The sequence below is a fragment of the Psammomys obesus genome, unplaced genomic scaffold (assembly GCF_907164565.1).
Source record: "Psammomys obesus unplaced genomic scaffold, mPsaObe1.curated_primary_1811, whole genome shotgun sequence".
Taxonomy (NCBI): domain Eukaryota; kingdom Metazoa; phylum Chordata; class Mammalia; order Rodentia; family Muridae; genus Psammomys; species Psammomys obesus.
In genome coordinates, this window is record NW_026592118.1 from 24,918,472 (window position 1) to 24,939,628 (window position 21,157).

At 40.2% G+C, this 21,157-nt stretch overlaps 1 protein-coding gene across 3 annotated transcripts in view; it reads left to right on the forward strand.

The window, feature by feature from the left end:
- Positions 1-5,590: 5,590 nt before the first annotated feature.
- Positions 5,591-21,157, forward strand: part of Dmtf1 (cyclin D binding myb like transcription factor 1) — a 44,010-nt gene continuing 28,443 nt past the window's right edge. For 2 of the 3 annotated variants that reach the window (XM_055612570.1, XM_055612571.1), the window contains exons 1-4: positions 5,591-5,670; positions 13,591-13,713; positions 15,281-15,397; positions 16,777-16,899. In XM_055612570.1, the coding sequence (XP_055468545.1) occupies positions 15,289-15,397; positions 16,777-16,899 (232 nt within the window). In that variant the 5' untranslated portion in view covers positions 5,591-5,670; positions 13,591-13,713; positions 15,281-15,288. Of the gene's footprint in view, positions 5,671-13,590; positions 13,714-15,280; positions 15,398-16,776; positions 16,900-21,157 lie in introns of those variants that run through there. The other variant, XM_055612573.1, reaches the window with a different exon arrangement.

Consider the following 21,157-nt stretch of genomic DNA (forward strand, 5'->3'; position numbering starts at 1 on the left):
GAATTTTCCTTTGCTAATATCACTGTCAAAAATGGTCTGAAACAGGTACAGAATGGTGGTGTCCAGGTTGAAGGATTAAACTGAGCACAGAAATGAGACATAAACAAAAATGGACTTTGAGAAAAAGGGTTGTGAGCTGTAATGCATTTATGACCCAGAGCAAAGTCTTCAAGAAAAATTTGAGATAAGTTTGAGCCAGAAGTAAGGCAGGACTAAATAGAACAGATTGCCTATTCCTCCACTAGCATTAGGATCCCCTAGCGCCAGATAGCATCAGCTCTCTCAAAGCTTTAGAAAGTCAACTGATTAATACACTGTATAGAAAGAAAAATTACATATTTTTCTTTTACTATAAAAAATCTTTTTCTGAAGCACATCATCTAATTCCATGTTTGAGCACGTAGAGAACAGGAAACAGAAATCACACCTTAGTATTCCAAATGCTTTTATATTAATTCATTAACTTTTCAAAAAAAGAAAATTAATGTGTATGGTGATGCATGCCTATAATATTAACATTCGGAGGCTGCAGCAAGAGGACTATGAGTTTGAGTGCAGCCTCAGCTCTGCAGCAAGAGTATGACTCAAGTTAAGGCGGCAGGGGTGAAGGAGTGAGGGGGTGATGAAGGGAAAAGGAAATACAGAGGGAAGGAGGAAATTTCACCAATATTGAACCTACAATGAAGTTTATGAGTCTTACATAACACATGGAGCCTAACACAGGAAATCACATAAAGCAAATGCCATTAATGTGCTGTATATGTTTTTATGCCATAACTTTTGTTAGAGAAGGTAATATGTCTCATGATTATTTTTCTACAAGACATTTAAATGCCAAGTAAATTCCAATATTCTTAAAATCTCATGCATAATCTAAGCACACACCGAATAAGAGAAGTAGGTGTAACTACAGACAGGAATTCTGGGATTCAAATCACATTCTAGAAATCTTTATAATAATTATTCAGGTTAAAGATCTAGAGGTGTTACTGTGAAAACAGATTTACATTTTTTTTAATTCACTTTACATCCTTGTTGTAGCCCAATCCCTCCTCCCCTCCCAGTTCTACCCTCCCTATCCCCTGCCCCTTTCCTCAGAAAAGGGGGTCTCCCTTTCCCATCTACCCCAACTCATCAAGTTGCATCAGGACTGAGTATGTCCTCATCCTGTGGCCTAGCAAGGCAGACCCACCATGGGGAAATGATCAAAAAGCTGTCAAGCGAGTCCATGTCTGATGCGGTCCCCAGTTCCCTTACTAGAGGGCCCACATGAAGCCTAAGCTTCCCATCATGCTACATCTTTGGAGGAGCCTAGGTCCAGTTCATGTATGGTCCTTCCTTTGTTGATGCTTCAGTCTCAGCAAAGCCGTCTAGGTTAGTTAGCTCTGTTGTTTTCCTTGTGGAGTTCCTGTCACTTCTGGGTCCTTTTCTCTTTCCTCCTACTATTCCCCAAGACTCCCTACCATTGACCAATGTTTGGCTTTGAGTGTCAGCATCTGTTTTATGGTGCTGCTGGGTAGGGCCTCTCAGAGGACAACTCTAACAGGCTCCTGTCTTCAGGCTTAGCACAGTATTGTTCATAGTGTCAGGGGCTGGCACAGTGATAGGTGGGTCTTTGGCTGAGCATTCCCTTAATCTCTGCTCTATCTGCTCTATTTTTATCCCTGTACATCTTGTAGACGAGATAAATTTTGGGTCAAAATGTTTGTGAATGTGTTGGTGTTCCCCTTTCTGCAGTCTCTCTGGCCTCTGCTACTGAGTCTCTACTTAAGATCCCTTCATATCCTCCCAGGAGCCTGCCCTGATGTAGGCCTCCAGCTTGTCACAGAGATAACCCCACCCTCAGTTTCTCTTTTCTTTACAGTCCTTACTACTCAGCCATTAAAAACAGAGAAATGAAATTTGCAGGCAAATGGATGAAACTAGAAAAGGTCATCCTAAGTGAGGTAACCCAGATTCAGAAATACACATATGGTATGTACTCACTTATAAGTGGATTTTAGCCATACAGTACAGGATAAGCATGCTACAAGGTACAGACCCAAAGAAGGTAAGTAACATGGAGGATCCAAGGGAGGATGCATAAATATTACTTGGAAGGGGAGATAGAATTGACAGAGGAAGTGACTGAAGAGAGGGAACAAGGTAGGAGAGGGTGTGCAGAGAGTTTTAAGGGGGTGGAGATCAGGGGAGTGAGGGTAAGAGGCTAGATTTACATTTCAAATATCAATATTTCGACTGTTCTTGTTTTGTTATGTTTCCTTAGTCTCCCAATCCAAGGCAGTTGGTAAAAACTAGTCTTCCCAACAGCGGGTGATAGAAACAATCTTCCCTCACCTTTCTGTCTTCCAGACAGAAATACCATTTTCTTACCAGAAAGGATTCCGTCGTAAGCCCATAAGAAAATAATGCAATACAAAGACACAAAAAGAATCTAACCTACACGCTTTGCTAGATTTTCCCACTTGCTAGGTGTTAGCGTTCCATCAGACCCTTTTGCATCATCATGCTTTTGCCTCCATAACCCAGGGCAGGCTTCCGGATGGCTGACCAAGTACACAACCTTGGAATGCGGCACATCTAAACATGGTGTGGAAGCTATGCACCCTCTCCTTCACGCTTCTCTCTCCCTCCACACTTTCTGCATCAGCAGAGTGCAAGCTTACCTAAGATTCTGTGGACAAGAATGAGCTGCATGTCTGCAATGACTACTTTGGCTTAGTGAAGAAAAAAATATATATATTTATCTATATCTAAAAACTGTTGTGAGGAACCACTTTCTCATAAATTTGTCAATTATTCTTTAGATGTAATTATTTTTTCATGAGAATTGTTCTTTCAGTCATTTTATTGTTTTTCTCATTTAGGGCTTTCTTTTGGACTTTTTTTTTTTACATTAACCATAAAATTAAGCAAAATACAGAAAATTCTAACATGCCTCATGACTTCACACACACAAACACACACATCAGAACGGGCATTTGTTATAATGAATGAGCCTACACTAACACTCCATTGTTAATTCACAAGTCTATGCATTTAGCCCATTCCCAGGTTGCTTAGGCACCTGCAATGTTACAGGGCCTCAGGATAAAAGGACCCCTGCCTCTGCCCTCTCTCTCTTCCTCTCTTGCTCTCTTCTCTGCTCTCTCCCCTTTTCTCTGTCGGGGCGGACCCTTCCTCCATCTCTGTCCCTGTCTCTGCCCTCATGGCTTACTCAGGTGCTCTCTTCTGCTTCCTTTCCCCCAAATAAATTCTTTCATATAAGATCTGTGGTGGCATCATTTAAAAAAATGTTAACAACCATTAATAAAAAAGTTTATGTTAGAATTCACTCTAAGACCCATAGGTTTTGCTACAACTATCAAGGCATGCTACTATTTCACAGAGCCTTTGTTGCTATAGAAACCTGTGCACTCAAACCTCTGCACTCTTACTCATTTTCACAAGCCCTGGAACCACTATTCTTACAGTCTCCATAGTGTTGTCCTTTACAGAATATCACTGTGGTGGACTGGATGAGAATGACCCCTGCAGGCTTGTATATTTGAATGTCTGGTCTCTGGTTGGTGGAATTCTTTGGGAAGAATTGGGTATGGCCTTGTTGGAAATGGTATGTCACTGGGAGCAGGCTTTGAGGTTTCAAAAGTCCACAAATTACCCAATAAGCTCCCTGCCTTCAACGTGCAGATAAGGATGTAAGCTACTGCTCCAGCCCATTCCTACCGGCCTGCTGCCATGTTCCCCTCCATGATAATTACACAGTCATCCTTTAAAACTGTAAGCAAGTCCCCAATTAATTTTTTTAAGTTGCCTTGGCCCTGGTGTCTCTGCACAGCAACAGAAAAGTAAGACAATCACAATATCATAGTCTTACCATGCTTAGCTTTTTGAATGTTTTTCCCAGTTACTAATATGTATTTTGATTCTTCACAACTTTAGTACTAAATAAAATTCCGTTGTACAGTCGTGCCTGTTTGTTTATGCATTCACCTGCTGAAACACATCTTGGTTGATTGTATTCAGTTTTGGCAACTGTGAATAAAGCTACTGTAAAGAAATTGGAGTAAAAATTGCCAACTATTCCTATGAACCAGACCTGCCGTAGAGTATGGTTGATACAGCCAACTTCATTCCACTGAAAACTCATTTTCCCTTTCCCTAGAGCTATCATTTGTAAACGGCTTCTAGGTTAGGGGGTGGGACTTTGTGTCCACTTCCCCTCTTTCTTGCTTGGACTTTCAGAAGCCCAGTTTTAAATTTTTCTTTAACCAAAGCTGAAAGGAAAGCAGAGTGTAATATATCTTTGTTTTACAAATAAGTTAAATGCTGTTGAAATCATAAAAAGAACCTCACTGCTTAGAACCTTAGATCTTAGAACTTTTGTTTTGTTGAGATGGGTTCTGTGTAGCCAATGATTTCTCAAACTCCAGTCTTCCTTCTGCCTCAATCTCTTCAGTGCTGAAATTGCAGATGTAGGCCACTGTGCCCCACTTGGGGCTCTTTAAATACAGCAAGCAAAAAAAGCAGCTTCTTTGATGTTCTCATCAGTCTGCACTTAGAAGAGTTTATAGCAGAAAAGCCCAACTGGTCAGTGTGCACAGTTAAAGGACTGTGGAGTGCCCATCTCCAAGTGGGACATTTATAACACAACCCCCACACGAAGGCTATGGGAGCATGACTGAGGAAAGAGCCAGGAGAATGGGAAGACTTGTGTGAAATTGCCACCACTCAGCAGCTATGGTCGGTCTCCTGCACACCAACACTCCAGTCAACATTCAGCATGGATGGAGTAATGGCTAAGTTTCAATCCCTAGCTCAAGCAGTCAAAGCTGCTGAAGGAAGAGTCAGTTTTCTTCCAGAAGAGACCAGACTGGTCTCAAATGTCCCAGTAAGTGCTAGGTACATTTGGGCTACATATGTACTCAGAATAGACACACACTAGACTAACAGGACATAATTTTGATTGAAGGGGAATGTCAGAACACGGGAGGAGTTGGGGTGGATACATCAAAATCCATTTACTCATGTTTAAACTTCTCAAAACCAAACAAGCAACTCTCTTAAGGAATCTGATTTTTAAAGACTGGCACGAGGACAGGGCTTGTATTTTGTTCATCTCTAAAGCAGCTCTTTAAATGCACGAAGAGCCGTGGTTGCCTAAAAGCGAGATCACACTCAGAGACACCCTGCTTTCTTCTGCACCCTAAGGCCCCTACGAGCCGGGCCACACCGCTCGCTCCGATCCACTCTGATCCTTCGGGAACTAAGAGACTCCGCCGGCGGGGCCAGAGACAGACGGTGCAGAGACCTGTCGAGGCCTTCCTTCACGGCATTCGCAACAGCTGGGCAGCGAGGGCCCGGCTGCAGCTGAGAGGAGCGCTCCACAGCGCGGCGAGCCACACTGGCAGGAGAACCTACCAGCGCGCCGACGCAGACGGAAGTGACGTCTCGGGTGGCGCGCAGGGCCGCCCCACGGGAGAGGCGGGCCGGAGGGGGGAGGTGCTGGGAGGCCAGGGGCGGGGCGCGGCTGCGGCTCCGTTTCCGGTGGCTGGTTGCGCTCGCTCACCCCAGCTGCAGCCACTCTCTCCCGTGGCTGCTTCCTCCATCCTGGTATTTTTTGGAGCCTCCATCCTGGTTCTTCCAAAGTGCCCGGACCCAAAACAGGAAGTAAGTGCGATGGAACCTTCAGGTCCGGGCCTCAGCCGCAGCCGCTCCGCCCAGTGCGGCCGGGCCGGCCCCTTCGCGGGCCTCGGCTCCCGCCGGCCGGGTACAACGGGCGGGGTCGCAGCCCGGCTCTCGCCTAGCGGCCCCGGCCGGCCCCGCACGCCGCGATCGAGGCCTCCTCCGCCGGCCCGTGCAGGCGCTGGCGGCTGGAACGACCGAGCGAGCGCCGGGGCGCCGCGGCGAGCCGGCGGGGGCGGAAAATGGCGGCGGGCTGGAGGAGCTAAATGGCGCCGGGACCCCTGGGGGTGGGCCGAGCCGCGGAGCTCGGCGCCGGCGGCCCTCGGGAGCCTGCCTGCTTGGCGGCGGCTTTCCAGCCTGGCTTGGCCGGGTCCGCTGTCGAGGGGGCCCCTCCGGGCCGGGTGCGGTTGGCAGTGAGGGTGGGGGTCGCCCCAAGCCCACCCGTGTCCCTTTGGCTGGGTTGCCCTGCAGGCCCCTCGCCGGTTGTAGGGTTCGGGTGTGCTCAGCGAAGGGAGTCGAGGTTGCTCGGCCGTACCTCGTTTTAAAGACCGCGCGGGACTTGGCCTGAGGTGCGGGGACAGTCCTAGCCCGGCCAACTAGTAGTTGACACGATCGTGCCGAGCAAAAAACCTTAACGGTTTCAAAACCCCCTTTGGTCCTCTAGCAAGAACTCTTTTTGAGGATCTTCTCGGGAACCTTGAAGAGTTTCACTGGGAGGGAAGTGGTCCGGTGCCACCGTATGCTGTTGAATGAGACAGCATTTGTTTTTGTAGTAAGAGACTGGGCGTAGCTAAGAAAAGGGTATACCCTGTGCAGTGGACATTACTTCTCTTTCCCAGGCTGAATTCCCGTGATTGCATTTTCTCAGATCTCGTACCCCTTTCTGACAGCAGAACTTCCTAATGGGACATCCTAGACAGAAAAAAAAAAAGCATTTCAGTACTGTTTCTAGTATTTTATGTCTTAAACTAGTTATTTGCGACTTTTATTAATTAGACCTATATTATTATTTTGTAAATAACTTCTGTGGCTTTTAGGCCACAAATCAAGAAAGAACCTTAGATTGTGTTGAAAGTTTTTCAAACATAAAAGCCATTTTCCTTAAGGGTTTTCTTTTGTGATACTTCAAAAATTTTTAAAGCCAGTTTTAAAGGTACCTTAGTAATTCGAGTGATTTACTATAACATTTAAAGCTACAACTATAATAACAAACCAAAGTCTTATTATTAGGCTCATACTGTGATACAGAAGTGATAAAATTGTGTACGTTTGGTTAAGGTTAGAACAATTTTAAATTACATTTCAAAGATTGTTATACTGAGTGTACTAAATTGTTGAGAGTAATGCTGCCTCCCACCACACTCAAAAATTACAAATAAGAGCTTGATCCCATGTGAAAAAAGTGACTTGTTAAAGTTAAGATGGCATTTAATGTATGTTTTTATTCCATTACTTTACCCTGTTTTCTAGGGGTGCTTTTGTGTACCACCAAATGAGCTAATGTTTCTTCATTATTTTAGATGATAGACTTACCTCAAACTTGTTCAGGGGGAAAACTGCTTGTTCCACTGAATATTTTTAGTTGGATGCCGTTGAGCTAAATAGCAGAGCCACCTGGAATCTTTACCATTTTCTTGTTTTCAGCATTTACTTGGAAAGTGGTGGGCACTGCATGCTTCTTAAGAATTTAAATCTGTGTCGTTAGCAGCTTGGGGAGTACATACAACATGAACCTTTTGCTCAGTATTCAGGTTTCAGTATTTTGAGGGAGGAAATCAAAGTTTTGGACTTAAGGTTTGAGCTTGAACTATGTCTGGGAAATGATTACTATTGTCCTCTGGTCTCTTTTTTTTTTTTTTTTTTTTTTTTTTTAAGTTGTGCTTGCCTGTGACATTCTGTGTCCCTGGGGCTTTTCTTTATATTTATTAAATAGCACAGAAAACATGGTATGGGAAAGAAATGAAGGATACTGTTTTATAGAAACAGTTTTACAAGGGCAAAAGTTACTTTAGTGACCCAGAGGAGCGAAACCAACCCTGTTATCAAACTATATCCATATTTAGCATTCAGTATTGAGATAAATGGTTTGTTTGGGGTTGCTTTCAACCTTTTTGCTTTCAGCAGACGATTGTCACAATGTACACAAATTATTCTGTGTCAGGAGCTTGGACAAGTACTTAATTTAAGATTAAAACTGGCTGCATTTAGCTTAGATTGTAAAAGCTAATTGCATGGGAAATCCAGCAGCATCATAAGGTTTGTCACATTGTTTTCATAAAGGCAGATTAAACTTAAGCAGGCAGAGCACACAGTAAGACAGCAGCATATAGTCTTCCATGATCTCAAGGCATGTTATTAGCTTGGGTGCAAGGTCTAGCAAGAATCCAGTCTCTTCAGAGACAGGATACTCTCAGAAAGCCCCACGGTTTTTGTCTTAGTCTCTTGAGTTTAGTGGCTTAAATTAAAATCTCTGAGAATCAATGCCTACTAAGAAAAAAAGCACCCCAACTAAGTAGCTACAGCCTGGCTGTAGCCATCAGGCTAAAGAGAGAGCCTACTTTAAAAAAGTATTGAGGAACTGGGTAACTTATTTCAAGCACCTGTCTGACTGCAAACACGGAAATTTTTGAAGCGCACCGAGGCTAAGGATTCAGTAGCGACCCTCTCAGCCATGCACCCAGCTTCAGTGTTTGTAGAGACTGTCTGCTTAACTACCCAGTCAGAGCAGCTCTGCTTTTACTGGTTGGTTTCATTCTCATAATTTTTAGAACTTTCTCTGCTTGAAAGGATGTGGAATTTGTACACTTAAATTATATGTATTTTCAAGAATGTAGTGCATAAGCTGAGAGCCAAATGTTAACTGAATGAAGGGCAGAGGTGTGTGGAGTTTGTTGGCTTTTGTGTCATTTCTCAATTTGTCTTGGTGATTTTGTTTTGTGAAGATAATTCTTGTAATAAAAATAAACACAGTTTGTTTACTTGCTTTGAAACCATACAAGTAAATTGATTCAATTTCAATAAAAGGAATCGTTATTGTGTCTGCTTTTTTCAAGCTTGTAGAAAAAAAGCCTACTTCATGATTAAATTCCAAAAGTTGTCTAGAACAACCGTGTTGGAAGATCTTATATAAACTTTTTTACATTATATCTTTTAAAACATCACTTTTTGGCTATACAAACAGGCCAGTTCTTCTAGCATGGGTGTTTAGAGCTAACCCCTCCTTCACTGTAAGGTGTTTTATGCAAAAGAAATATGTGCCTAGTATGCTTTAGTATTTAGTAAGGAAATGTAATTTTAAAATAAACTAGTGGAAAGAACATGGTAATAATTTGTATTTAAAAATCAGATGGTGTTTTACAAAAGTGCTGTTTTGAGAGGATGATATGTAACAATGTAACCAAACACATAAGCTCTTATATCGTCATTAATTAGATAGGCAATACAACTTTATTGCCAGGTTATGTATGAAATCTTGTACTTAAAATGACCGTTATTGCCATATAACTTATTTTATTCAATTATAGCATCATTGATAATTAAATCAACACTTAAAGCAATTGAAGCATTACCTTAAACGCCATTAACTTGTTGACACTTAATGGTATGTATTATACTTAATAGTAGGTTTACCATCTTTTAATGAAGCCATTAATCATGTACCTTAATTCAATATTCTTTATCCTGATTTTTAAATCTACTTAAACTTTCCCACAAAGTATACAAAATGATTCCCAGGTGTCCAGAGCTGTCACTGCTACTGTTACTTTTGCTCTACCTGGATAGGAATCCTGGGTAGGCAAAGAGAATCTCTTCCATTGCCAGCAGTGCTGGGTCCTGGAGTACCCAAGACCTAGTGTCTACTAACAGTACAGTAAGCTTAGTTAAGAACCCCAAGCACTAAAGACCTATTGCCCCAGGCTTGTATTTTAACCCAAGACCAACAGCTCTACTAGGCTTTCGGGTTCGAGACTGATTGCGCTTGTATTAACTGCAGGTGGACCCAACACTTGGCAGTTTTTGTAATTCATGATTTGGGGCAGGCTTGAACAGCAGAGGTGGGCAGTGCTTGCAGTCTTAGAGCTTTCTTACAGGTATTGGATGCTGACACTCTTGACTCCGCAGCAACTCTTAGAGCTCTCAAGCCTAAAGATGAATGGGACCCTCTTCTTGCTGACAGTGACTAATGTTAACAGTTCTCAATGGCCAGAGAGTTGAGAGTCCTAGCTCAATGGCAGCTTCCTGGGCCTCTTTAAAGAGCCAGGATCTCCTTTGTTCCCTGTCATTTCTGCACTGTTAGCTCTGGAACCCTTCAGGTATCCTTACTACTGCCACTGTCACTTTCTTGGCCTCTACTTCCACTTGAACTTTCCTGTTTTTGTGTGTTACCAACCAAGCCTGTTCTAATAAACATAGAAAGTAAGAGAAGATGACACTAAAGAAGCCTTTTATTGGGCCTAATGTTGCAGGTGATAGTGTAGGAATGTCTCCAGCTGGCTCATAAATGTGGTAGGGGTGTTTCATTCATAGCAATCCATACAAATTCCGAAATGTTTGTGCGAGTTAGGGCAAAGCTCCTTATGCAAATGAGGAACTTTGCTTCTGCCAATCACTGGCCTTTAGCTGGACCACCAGAGGAGTGCTCCTCTTCTGACCTGGGTTGGAACAATTGTGGGGTCATGAAGAGTTCATCAAAGCTTGTGATGGCAAAAAGTCTGGTGGTTGTAGTTCAAGCAAGCAGGTTGGTTGCTGTGAACCTTTCTCAGAGCACCTGTCTGTTTATAATACAATGTTCAAAGCAGTTGGTGATGCCACAGTGCACTCAGCTGGCTATGTTGTTGATAGTCCTTTGCTCAAAGCAGTGGAGACACTAGGGAAGCTAAATAATTGTCAAATGAGAGAGTCAGATTGCTCCAGCTCCCTACATCTTAGGTTGTTTGAAGAAAAATAAACAATAAAAGGGGTGCTTACAACTCATGCTTAAATATTTACAGTGCTTGACTCTTAACCCCGTGCTCCAAGAGGTGGCTGGCTGATCTGTCTCAGAACCATTTCCAAAGCATTCTCCAAGTGCAAAGTGTTCCCACCTGACATAGTCAGTATTCCTGAAGATGTTATTCTGTAGGCTGGTATGTTTTCTAATATCACTGTATGTACCCATGAATGAAATTGAGGAATTTATTATCTGCCAAGACTTTGCTAGTTGGCAGAGTTTTGTTTTTTGTTTTTTGTTTTTTTTTTTAGGAAAACAGCATATTAAATATGTTTTCCAAGTTACACATTACTAGGTAAATTTCCTTTTAAATGTTTCATAAGGGTTTGTGTGTGTATTAGGTGTTCATTAAGGAGTTTTTGTATATACTATGCCCTCAAAACCTCCTAACACTTCCTGTCTAGACAGGTATTATATGCTTATTAAAATGGTGGGAAACATTTGTATTGGGGGGAAGATGAGAAATGGGTGTTTGTTAATACTATATTGGGTCAGGAAATCTCAATTAAATACGGCCTTGCTCCCTTAAATTACATGTCTCTGTAGAGTTCTCTTGCCCTCTCCTCCCTCTCCCTCTGGTTTTTCAAGACAGGGTTTCTCTGAATGGCAGCACTGACCTAAGGGAAAACATGAAACTTTATTATTATTATTATTATTATTTTAACTGCCCCAAAATTCAGGGCAATAGACTAATGGACATGTGAACCTAAGAGCTAAGTCAATACTGAAATGAAGGGGAGCATACGAGATTCCCTTCGTTTATTGAATCCTTTGTTCAATAACAAATACTACTTTTAACAACTGTCATCCCTGCTTGTACCACCAGGTTATTGTAGTCTAGGAAACAGGGTCATCTTGAGTCAGCATGGTGATAGAAGCATGTTGTTTTAGTACTAGGAAGACAGAGACAGATAATCAACTTAGGGCCAGCCTGGGCTACATTATTGGACCCTGTTAGATGCTTCCCTCCCCCAGTCATCTCTATTAGGAGCTATAAGTGAAGGGTTTTCTTTCACATTTGCACATATGTAAGAAGGCCATCATAAATGTTTTGTACCATTTTCAGCTTATTAAGTATTTGTTTTTCAAGGGAATTCATCAATGATGGGACTATACCAGAATGTCGATTTGCCAATTAAAATGTTATCTGCCTTTCCTCCATTGTATCTTCTCATTTCTAATTAGTGTAAAAGTGATAGCACCAATGATTTGGGGAAGGGGGTCAAAAGAGGTTGATGGTGTGTGTGTGTGCTCTAAAAAGTTCGTGATAGTGTTGGGAATAGAAAAGGTTCCATTGTCAAACATAAGTCTGTGTCTAATGAATTAGAATAAAAGCACCAAGTTACTTTTTCCCAGTTAGTTTGATTTATTCACCAACATTTCTCTGTTTAAAGTCAGAAATACTCCTCTAACACCATGACCCTACTTTCTTCTCCTACTCTCTTTACCTTCACAGTGTGTCTTGTCGTCTATATGTTGGATTCTCTGTTTGCCAGCTGCCCCCAGTCCACTGAAATGACTCCTGTTAAGGTCATAAGTGTTCTCTATATTGCCAGATCAAATAAGTACTTCTCTGTCATCTAACTGACAGTTACTCATTTTAATGCCCATCGAACACTTCTTCGTTTTCCTTCTGTGTCACTAACTAGTCCCCAGTCTCCTCCACTTGTTTTCCTCTTTTCTTTCTTTTCTTAAAGATTAGTTGATTTTTTCTGTCATGGGTGTTTTTTGCCTGCATGTATGTCTGTGTACCAAAGGCCAGAAGAGAGTGCTGGACTCTGGAAGTGAAATCACAGAAGCTTGTGAGCTGCCATGTCAGTGCTGGGAACTGAACCCAGGTCTTCCGGAGAACAGCAGATTCTCTCAACCTGAGCCAGCCCTTGTCTCCCTCTTGACTCCCATATAGAAGTAAGAATGTCCTGGAACTGGAATCTAAGCTGTCGTCTCCAGTTTCTGTGTACCTTGAAAAATAACTTGCATGCCCTGTTAAGTCAGAATTGTAGCTGTTATTTATGCATGTTGAGCACAACTTAAATATTCAACTTATCCATTTGGCTCCTTCATTTAAATACCATGTATCTTACGTTTAGATATCATTAGTACTAATATTAATAAAAACAGCCTGTGATAAAATACCCTGTCTTAAATTGAAGCCAGATGCCCAGGACTTCCTGAGATGGCGTCCCCTTTCTTGGTGTCAGTCTCCTCAGTCATAAAGCCTAGTTGGTTCTGCCCCCAAACCATAAGATGTTCTCTGTCCATCCTCTCCTTGGGTGCTATGATGTTTCCAAACCACAGTCACCTCCTAAACACACGTCCTTATGATTTACACCCTTCTCTGTTCTCCGTACTCGGTGATCTCTTAGAAATGAACTATCCCCAGGAAATGTTTCTGTCCTGATAATATAAAGAGACTAGTTAGTTGTTCCTACAGATTCCTAAATAGGGTTGTTCACCTGTCCTCTGATTGAATAGATAATGTAAGTAATTTGAAATAAGGCATTTTAGAAATGTTAGTAAGTCGTCATGAAAGAAGGTGTTAACTGGAAATGTTATTTAGTTTTTAATATGAAGTAAATTTGCACAACAGTCCCAAGGTTTACCATAACCATTTGTATGCCTAAATCTATGTGTTCAGAGGATATCTGGCTGCTTCATGATTGGGTTCTCAACACCTTGGGTTGAGAAACTTTCCTATAACTATGTAGGTGAAGAATGAATTGTTTTCATTCTGCTTGTATAATACGGGTTTTGAAGCAGATTTCCATAAAATGTATTCCAAAGAAAGTTGTACTCTGTCTCCCTTTTCTGAGTGAGACATCGGAAGTGTAAGGCCAGAGTGCAAAAGCATTATTCCCAGCTCTCAAATACTGTTTGTTGTTATTAAGCCTCATATAATGCAGTTACTGTTTTAGAGTATTGCAGATGCACAAGCATGGAGGAGAAACAGTCCGGATAACATGAGAGTGATGCTGCTGACCAAAGCACAGAGACGTGATTCTGTGGGAAGGGCTGTAGCTAATCCATTCGCGGTCTAGGTAAGCCTGCCTTTACTGCAGAAATCCACCTAATGGTTTGCAGAACTTAGTCATAACTATGTCATTATTTCCAGTCATTGTTATATTGAAAATGGTGTCATTACAACGTAGAATTATGTTCTTTTGTATATAAGTCTATGCTACTCATTGGATCTTTACCATGTATTTATTAATATAGCTGTCTTTTTTGCCAAAAGAAAATATTTGTTTAAATGACGTTAAACTGTATGTAAATGGACTAATACCTTTATGGGTCAAATACTGAGTGACGAAATTAATGAAATACTGTCTATATTAGTTGGGAAAAGGTATGTGGGGAAAAACTGCTGAGACGAGGACTGTACAGTAAGATTCTATAGACTTCAATCAGGCGTTGGTTGCCCAGTCTTAATCTCTGCTAGCCACAAGACCTTGTTCTAAGACTCCAGTTGTTTAGACTGAGAACAAGCTCAGCAAATGTGCTGTTGCATATAAAACAGCAAGTGTGGGCACTTAAACAGGAATTTTCTTTTTCAATAGTAGGCCCAGAGCCCAGACAAAAGCATTTGGTCTGTGATGGTTAAATGTGTTTGTTTAATACTATGGGTTGGGGGAATTACTTAGTGTTCTTATTTTTCAGGTAACAGGACTTAAATACTCATAAAAGGTGCGTTAGAATAATGTTTATTAGATCAAGATGGACATTTTGGGTTATTTCCTCCTAAAGATACCAGGCTTGGAATCTGCTTCACTAGCAGACCATTTGCCAAGTATAAATAGAAATCAAACACCATTGTGTCTCTTTCAAAAAGCATGACAGTCAAATGTTAAAAGCTTGTGAGAAAAGCTACCAGTAAAAATACTAAAGCATAACTAAAAATCGCTATGAGTTTTGACGCTAAACAACTTTAAAAATCTCTTTCTTTGGCTATAGTAAAAATAACTTGTAAAAGCAAATGGAGGTTATTGCCGCAACAAAATATATTACAAAAGCATCTTAAAAGGTTAGGTCCCTCAAGCTTGAGGGTGTAATCCATCAGAGAGGATGTGGCAGGAGCCTGGGACAGCTGCTCATACGCATCCATGTTATATGTTTAGCCAGAAAGCAGGGAAACATGCCTGCTGCTGCTCAGCTCCGTGTTTTTGTTTGTTTGGTTGGTTGGTTGGTTGGTTGGTTGGTTGGTTTTTTTGGTCTGAGACCTCATTCTGTGGCATGATGTCACTGACATTTAAAGTGAGTTTTCCACTCAGGCTATTCTAGAAGATTCCTTACAGTCATACCCAGATGTTTCTTTCTGTGACAATTCTAAATCTCAGCCATGATAACCGTCACAGGTGAAAATACTGTAAGAAAGTTGTTCGAGCAACTCAGTGTGGGTCAGATTTTTGCAGGTGATTGAACCTAATTTTAAACGGTGGTTAGAAACTATACAAGGCAGTTTCTAAAATCTGAACTTCCTTTTCAATTTCCTATAAAGACTGTAAGTGATAATCTAGATCCATTTCATGTACTGGAAATTATATTTCCAGTACTATTTCATGTACAGGAAAGAATATTTTAAAACCTAAGTAGTCTCTTCTCACACAGATTTGAGTATGAGCACAGTTGAAGAGGACTCTGACACAGTAACAGTAGAAACTGTGAACTCGGTGACGTTGACTCAGGACACAGACGGGAACCTCATTCTTCACTGCCCTCAGAATGGTAGGAGAATTTGCTGACTACATCTAAAACAGGGGTTTCTCAATTCCATTTCACCTTTTATCCATCACTCATAATCAGAATTTAGACTAGTGTAGTCGAAAAGGCACTGGTGTCTTTGGATTATGTATTAATCTTAATTTATAATTTATCTTTTAAAAGTATTTTTAATTAACTGTGAATTTTAATCTAGTGCATATGTGTGCATTTAGTGTCCTTTGCTAATCTTCTTTGTCTCATTAATGTGAAGTCCCTGGATTATTTCATTCATTCAGCTAGCATCTACCTATTCCACTGGCTCATGTTTCTGTCTTTATTATGAATTCTCTGTGCTGCTTATAGGCACCTTAAAATTGACATAGTCCAAGGGGTTCTCGTCACATACTTCCCACTCTTCACTTTTCCCTTTTCCTTAGACTCTCTGGTCATAGTTAGAGATAAACTCCTTATCTTGTGATTTAACTGCTGATATGCTGTTCTAAAAACTCCATTTATTTCTGTTTTGGGTCTCCTTTTATTAGATCAGATTACCTTTTCTCATCTGGATAACTCTTGCCTTTTATCCAGTTTTCCCACTTGGTAGTGCAGGGGTTTTGTTTTCAGTGTGTGTGTGTGTGTGTGTGTGTGTGTGTGTGTGTGTGTGTTTTCTTTAGTTTTTTGGTTTTTTAGAATCTATAATTGGGTACTTTTATTACTTCATTTCTTCTGAGCCTTCCCTCCTGCCATAGTTGTCACAGTTCTTGTGATTATGTTTTAGTACTTCACAGTTGTTTTAAATTTTTTCATATTTTTTTTCATCCTTCAGTTCTACTGCACATTTTGTTCTTACTTCCAGGAGGAACAAACATGTTTCCGTGCTTCGTTGTTTTCCAAGTACATGATACCTCCTTAGGAAACCTCCCTTCACTTCAGTCTAAATGTATTTCCTCTGTGCTCTCATAACCACCTCTTCATTCTACTTTCACAGCTCTGAGTACCCTGTTTTGAAATTGTTTAGTTATTACTGCACCATAACTTCTTTGATAGGGTATCCTTCATTGTTCTGTTCCCGGCACTTAGAACAGAGTGTAGACATGACTCCAGTAATTAGCCCTTCTCTTTGTACATGAAATCTTTGGAAAACCAAGTTAGTTAGAAGATGCCACTTTTGTTCATTTCTTGTTACAAGAACAAGAGCAGGGTAGTACTGTAAGCAAGGAGAAAGCAATGACTTTTGAGCCTGTGTAGCAGCTGGATGAACTTGTGAGCAAATGGGTGGAAGGATGGTTTTAATGAATAAGAAAATTGCTTCAGAGATTGATATACTAGGTGGAGATTTTTGTTTTCATGATTGATTTGAGGTTTTAAGCATTTTGTTTGGTTTATTTTTCCCCTTCCATTAGATCCTGATGAAGTAGACTCAGAAGACAGTACCGAACCTCCGCATAAGAGGCTTTGTTTGTCCTCTGAGGATGATCAGAGCATTGATGACTCTACTCCTTGCATATCCGTTGTTGCCCTCCCACGTAAGTCTGTTAAGGAACATAGAGTTACCTTTTGAATATAATTTTAGCCTGTGAGAGACAATTGGCATTTCTAGGGAAACTTGAACTCTACTTTTCCCTGCTTATGCAAAAAAAAAAAAAAAAAATCAGTTTTTAAACTAATGCTTAATGAGTATTTATTGTATACCAAGCGCAACTCTGAATGTCTTTACATATTGTCCAATCTATTCAACATTTCTTTACTCAAGACCTGCTGCTGTGAGCTTTATAGTGAGTCTTTTCAAGGAGTGTTTTGCTGATTATTGTGTCTTATACATACTGAGGCTGTCCTCATTTTTTAAATGGTTGCCTGTGCATCCCTGCTTTGTTCAGGAGTATACAGTTTTTAAGCCCACCCTTCCACCAGGGCTATGCAGTAGGTATGATTATCATTTGTACATGGAAATGAAGAAACTGGAGCTTAAGAGAGACAGGACATTCAGACATTTCCAGGGAGTCTAGTTCCTCCAGCACATGCGGTAGCGCTAATGTTGATCTGCATGGAAGTTAGGTTGATGCCTAGTTTACTTACCCTAATAAGGTTTTTAGTATGGCTAGATTGCAGAGAAGATAGAGCATTTCAGATGAAATGCCATTGGCAGAGGCATACTAGCAACAACATTAAGTCCTGTTTTTTATTTGCTTAGTGGAGAATATGGAGTCCTGTTCCTATTAGATACCTTCATCTGTGCAGGTAGAAATAAGCACACCACTATTAATGGTGTCATCAACATAAGTGAGTTTTGCCACTTTTTTGAGAACTCTGATTTTACACATAGCATCAGGTGAAATCATATCTTTATCTAGTCAGTGAATTTAAGACTAGCATGGAAAATTGTGTATTTACAAGTAGTATGCACAGAGCTAATTGCTTCTCAAATTGAACAGACACCATTTTATTTTCGTTTACTCTGCATTAAACGGAAATAAAATACTCTGTATTATTACTCTGCAATAATACTCTGCTAGTATTATTTTCAAGGATACCATCCATGCCTAAAATTTTGAACTAAATAAGTTTCTTTCTGTTGATTCTTGCTTCTAAATGTCTCCTACTGTGTCTTTGTCACTTGATTTAAAACTTAGTTGGCTTATTTATACAGATATAATTCTACATGGATATTTTATAAGCCAGAGTTGACTAAATTATGACTAGTTCGTTATTTAAAATGCTTTGTTCATAATCATAGGTCCAGTCTGTAGTTGGCACTTTGTTCTATTTTATGGTTTAAATCTTTGCCTTTATCACCTTATAAATAAGTGGAGATGTTAACACTAATTGCATGTGGTACACAGTTTGCCTGTTACATATGGAACATAATTTGAAATCTAATAGGAGTGTGAACTTGTTAACCTGGGCTCTGAGTAGGGCTCTGAGTATTTGTATTCCATATTTGTAAATATTGTCGATAAAATCCATTTGGCAAGATTTGATTTTAAGAAAAAATAATAAAAATAAAAGCTATAGTAAACATACAATGTTTGGCCACTCAGTCCCCTCTCGTTCCTTGGCTCTGACGAGTAGCCAAGCTGCCTGTCCAAAAAAGTGGAAGCACAAAAGCAGCCAGCTGGTCCTACCCACCACCCTAGAAAGCAAGCAAGTCACCCTTGCAGCTCTGTGTGGGTAACTGTGTCGTTTTTTTTTTTTTTTTTTTTTTTTTTAATTCATAAATCCTCACATATTTGTGAATGTGTGCCGTTTGTATACACCTATGGGCATTCTTGGTGTGCGTGTGTCCATGCGTGTGCCAACCAGAGCAGCCTATCTCCACATAGTCATCTGACACTAGTGAACATTCTGCTACACCACCAGGTATATGTTGAACCTAAAAGGGACCACAGTGGCTTCATCATAGTTGACTGCATCAACACACAGAAACTGACAGTGAGCACATGGTGCCTAGATGCGCTTGCACACCATGTCTAAGAGAGCTGTATCTTACATAGCAGATAGGATAAGCCCACTCATACTCTGCTCTAGGCCACTGAGTTACCTGTAGGTATTACAGGTATTGGTTATGGCTGAAGAAGTTACATGAATACTTAACTGCTGTGCCTCCCTGGATGCAGAGCCAAACAGTACCCTGCTAATGCTTAGTGCACAGCTCCAGGGGGGAAATCTTCTTCTACCTATAAAATTGGTAGAAGCAACTTAATGTACAGATTTGCATGTTTTAATATATTTAGGGACAAAGAAATGAAAAATAAGGTAGCATTACTGCTGAAAGAACACAGCCAAAGGCAACAGGTTCAAAGAAAAGGAAATAAACCAGTTGCCTCTTTAAAAGTTTAGTAGTTTAAACAGTAATTGTAATTTAGTAAAACACAATCGAATGAAAACAGTTCAATGAAATTAGGAAAACAACCTTTTGTTGTAAATAAAAAAATTAGCAAGGATATGCATTATAAAAATACACAAAGGAATGTGTATGGTGGTGCACGCCTTCAATCCCAGCACTTAGGAGGCAGGGACAAGGGGATCTTTTGTGAGTTTGAGGCTAGCTTGCTCTACAAAGTGAGCCCAGGGCAGCCAGGGATTTGTTACACAAAGAAACCCTGTCTCAACAAACAACCAAAATACACAAAGTTTGGAGCTAAAGAACTTAGTAAACAGAAGTATAAGATAGAGTAGAGCTTTAACACACTAGATAAAGCAGAGTAAGAACCTCTAAGTCCAAATTTCTGAGTTTGAGGTTATAGTAGGTATGTAGAAATAACTCAGATTAAAAGAAGAAAACATCTGAAAGACATCATTAAGCAAGTAATGCTACTATAAGTATTTTGTAATGGAAAAGAAAGAGGCATATAAAATGAATTCAGTAAGCTACCAGCTGAACATATTTCAGATCTTGAATTAATGTTTACATCAAGGGCCTTAAACTTCAGAAACTCCTAATAGATTCTTTCAAGAAAAGTCCTGTCATGCTGGACTGTGGTAGCACTCAGAAGGCAGAAGCAAGTTGATCTCTTAAGTTTGAGACCAGTGTAGTCTACAGAGTGAGTTCCAGGACAGCCCTGGCTATTCAGAGAACAACCCCTATCTCAAAAAAAACAAGAAAAAAAGGGAGGTGGATTGGTAGGTCTGTCCTCTCTGAGGCATATTATAGTAAAAAATTAACAAAGGCTCAAAACAAGAGTGCCAGCATACAAGGGATCCTCTTTTCTGAACTAGCAGCAGACTGCTCAGCAGAAACCTTACAGGGCAGAAAAAGAATGAGATATAGTCAAAGTTGTAAAAATAGATAGATGGATGATGGACAAATTAATAAATTGTAAATATTATTTAAAAAAGTGCTAACATTAAAAAATAGAAGATACCTTTTTAAGACAAGCAAAACCAGAGAATCCATTGCTGTTAGGCCACACCAGCTTTATAATACTGGAGTATTCCTTTACCAGAATCAAAAGAACAACTATCCAAAAAAAAAAAAAAAAAAAAAGCCACAAACCCTATAATTAGGTCTCACCAAAACAGAAACAAGCTGCCAAGAGGGAGAAGGGAAACTAACACATACAAAGCAAACTCCGAATTTAACAAAATGACAAGAATATACGTTAGCAATGCTAATGCTAAATATAAGTGGATTCAATTTTACCTTAAATGTTTATTATGGCAAGTGGATTTATGGACAGAAATTTCAAGTCATTAGCCTACTTATAAGGACACACCAAAGACCCAAAATCAAGGAATGTAAAAAAAAAAAAAAAAAATAGATGAAAAGCAACAGGAAGCTATTATTTAAAGGTAAAATGGATTAAGAAACAACAAAGGTGAGCGTAATTATAAAGGGGTCAGTTGAACAAGGTGAAATAATAGTTGCACACATGTATACACCCTCATCAGTGGAACACCCATTTACATAAAGCAAATGTTGGCATAAAGAGAGAAAGTTACTGCATAAAGTAATGGTTGAGTTCCAGTTTCCCACTGTGATCTCTGGAATGTCAGACAATATCAACAAAGAAAGAAACATTGGCATTAAACTATTAAATCAAATGGCCCTAATAGACTTTTACATATAATTTCACCCATTGGTGAACTACATACTGTCTTCAGTACAAGAAACATTCTTTAAATAGACCGTGCATGCATCAGCCCACGAAACATTCCAACAAATTTCAAATGTAGTCATCAGACCACCATGTGAATGAAGTTAGAAATCAACAGCATACCACTGAACAATTAATGTGTCAACAAAGGAACAATGTAAAACATGTCTTGAAACTTACAAAGATGAGA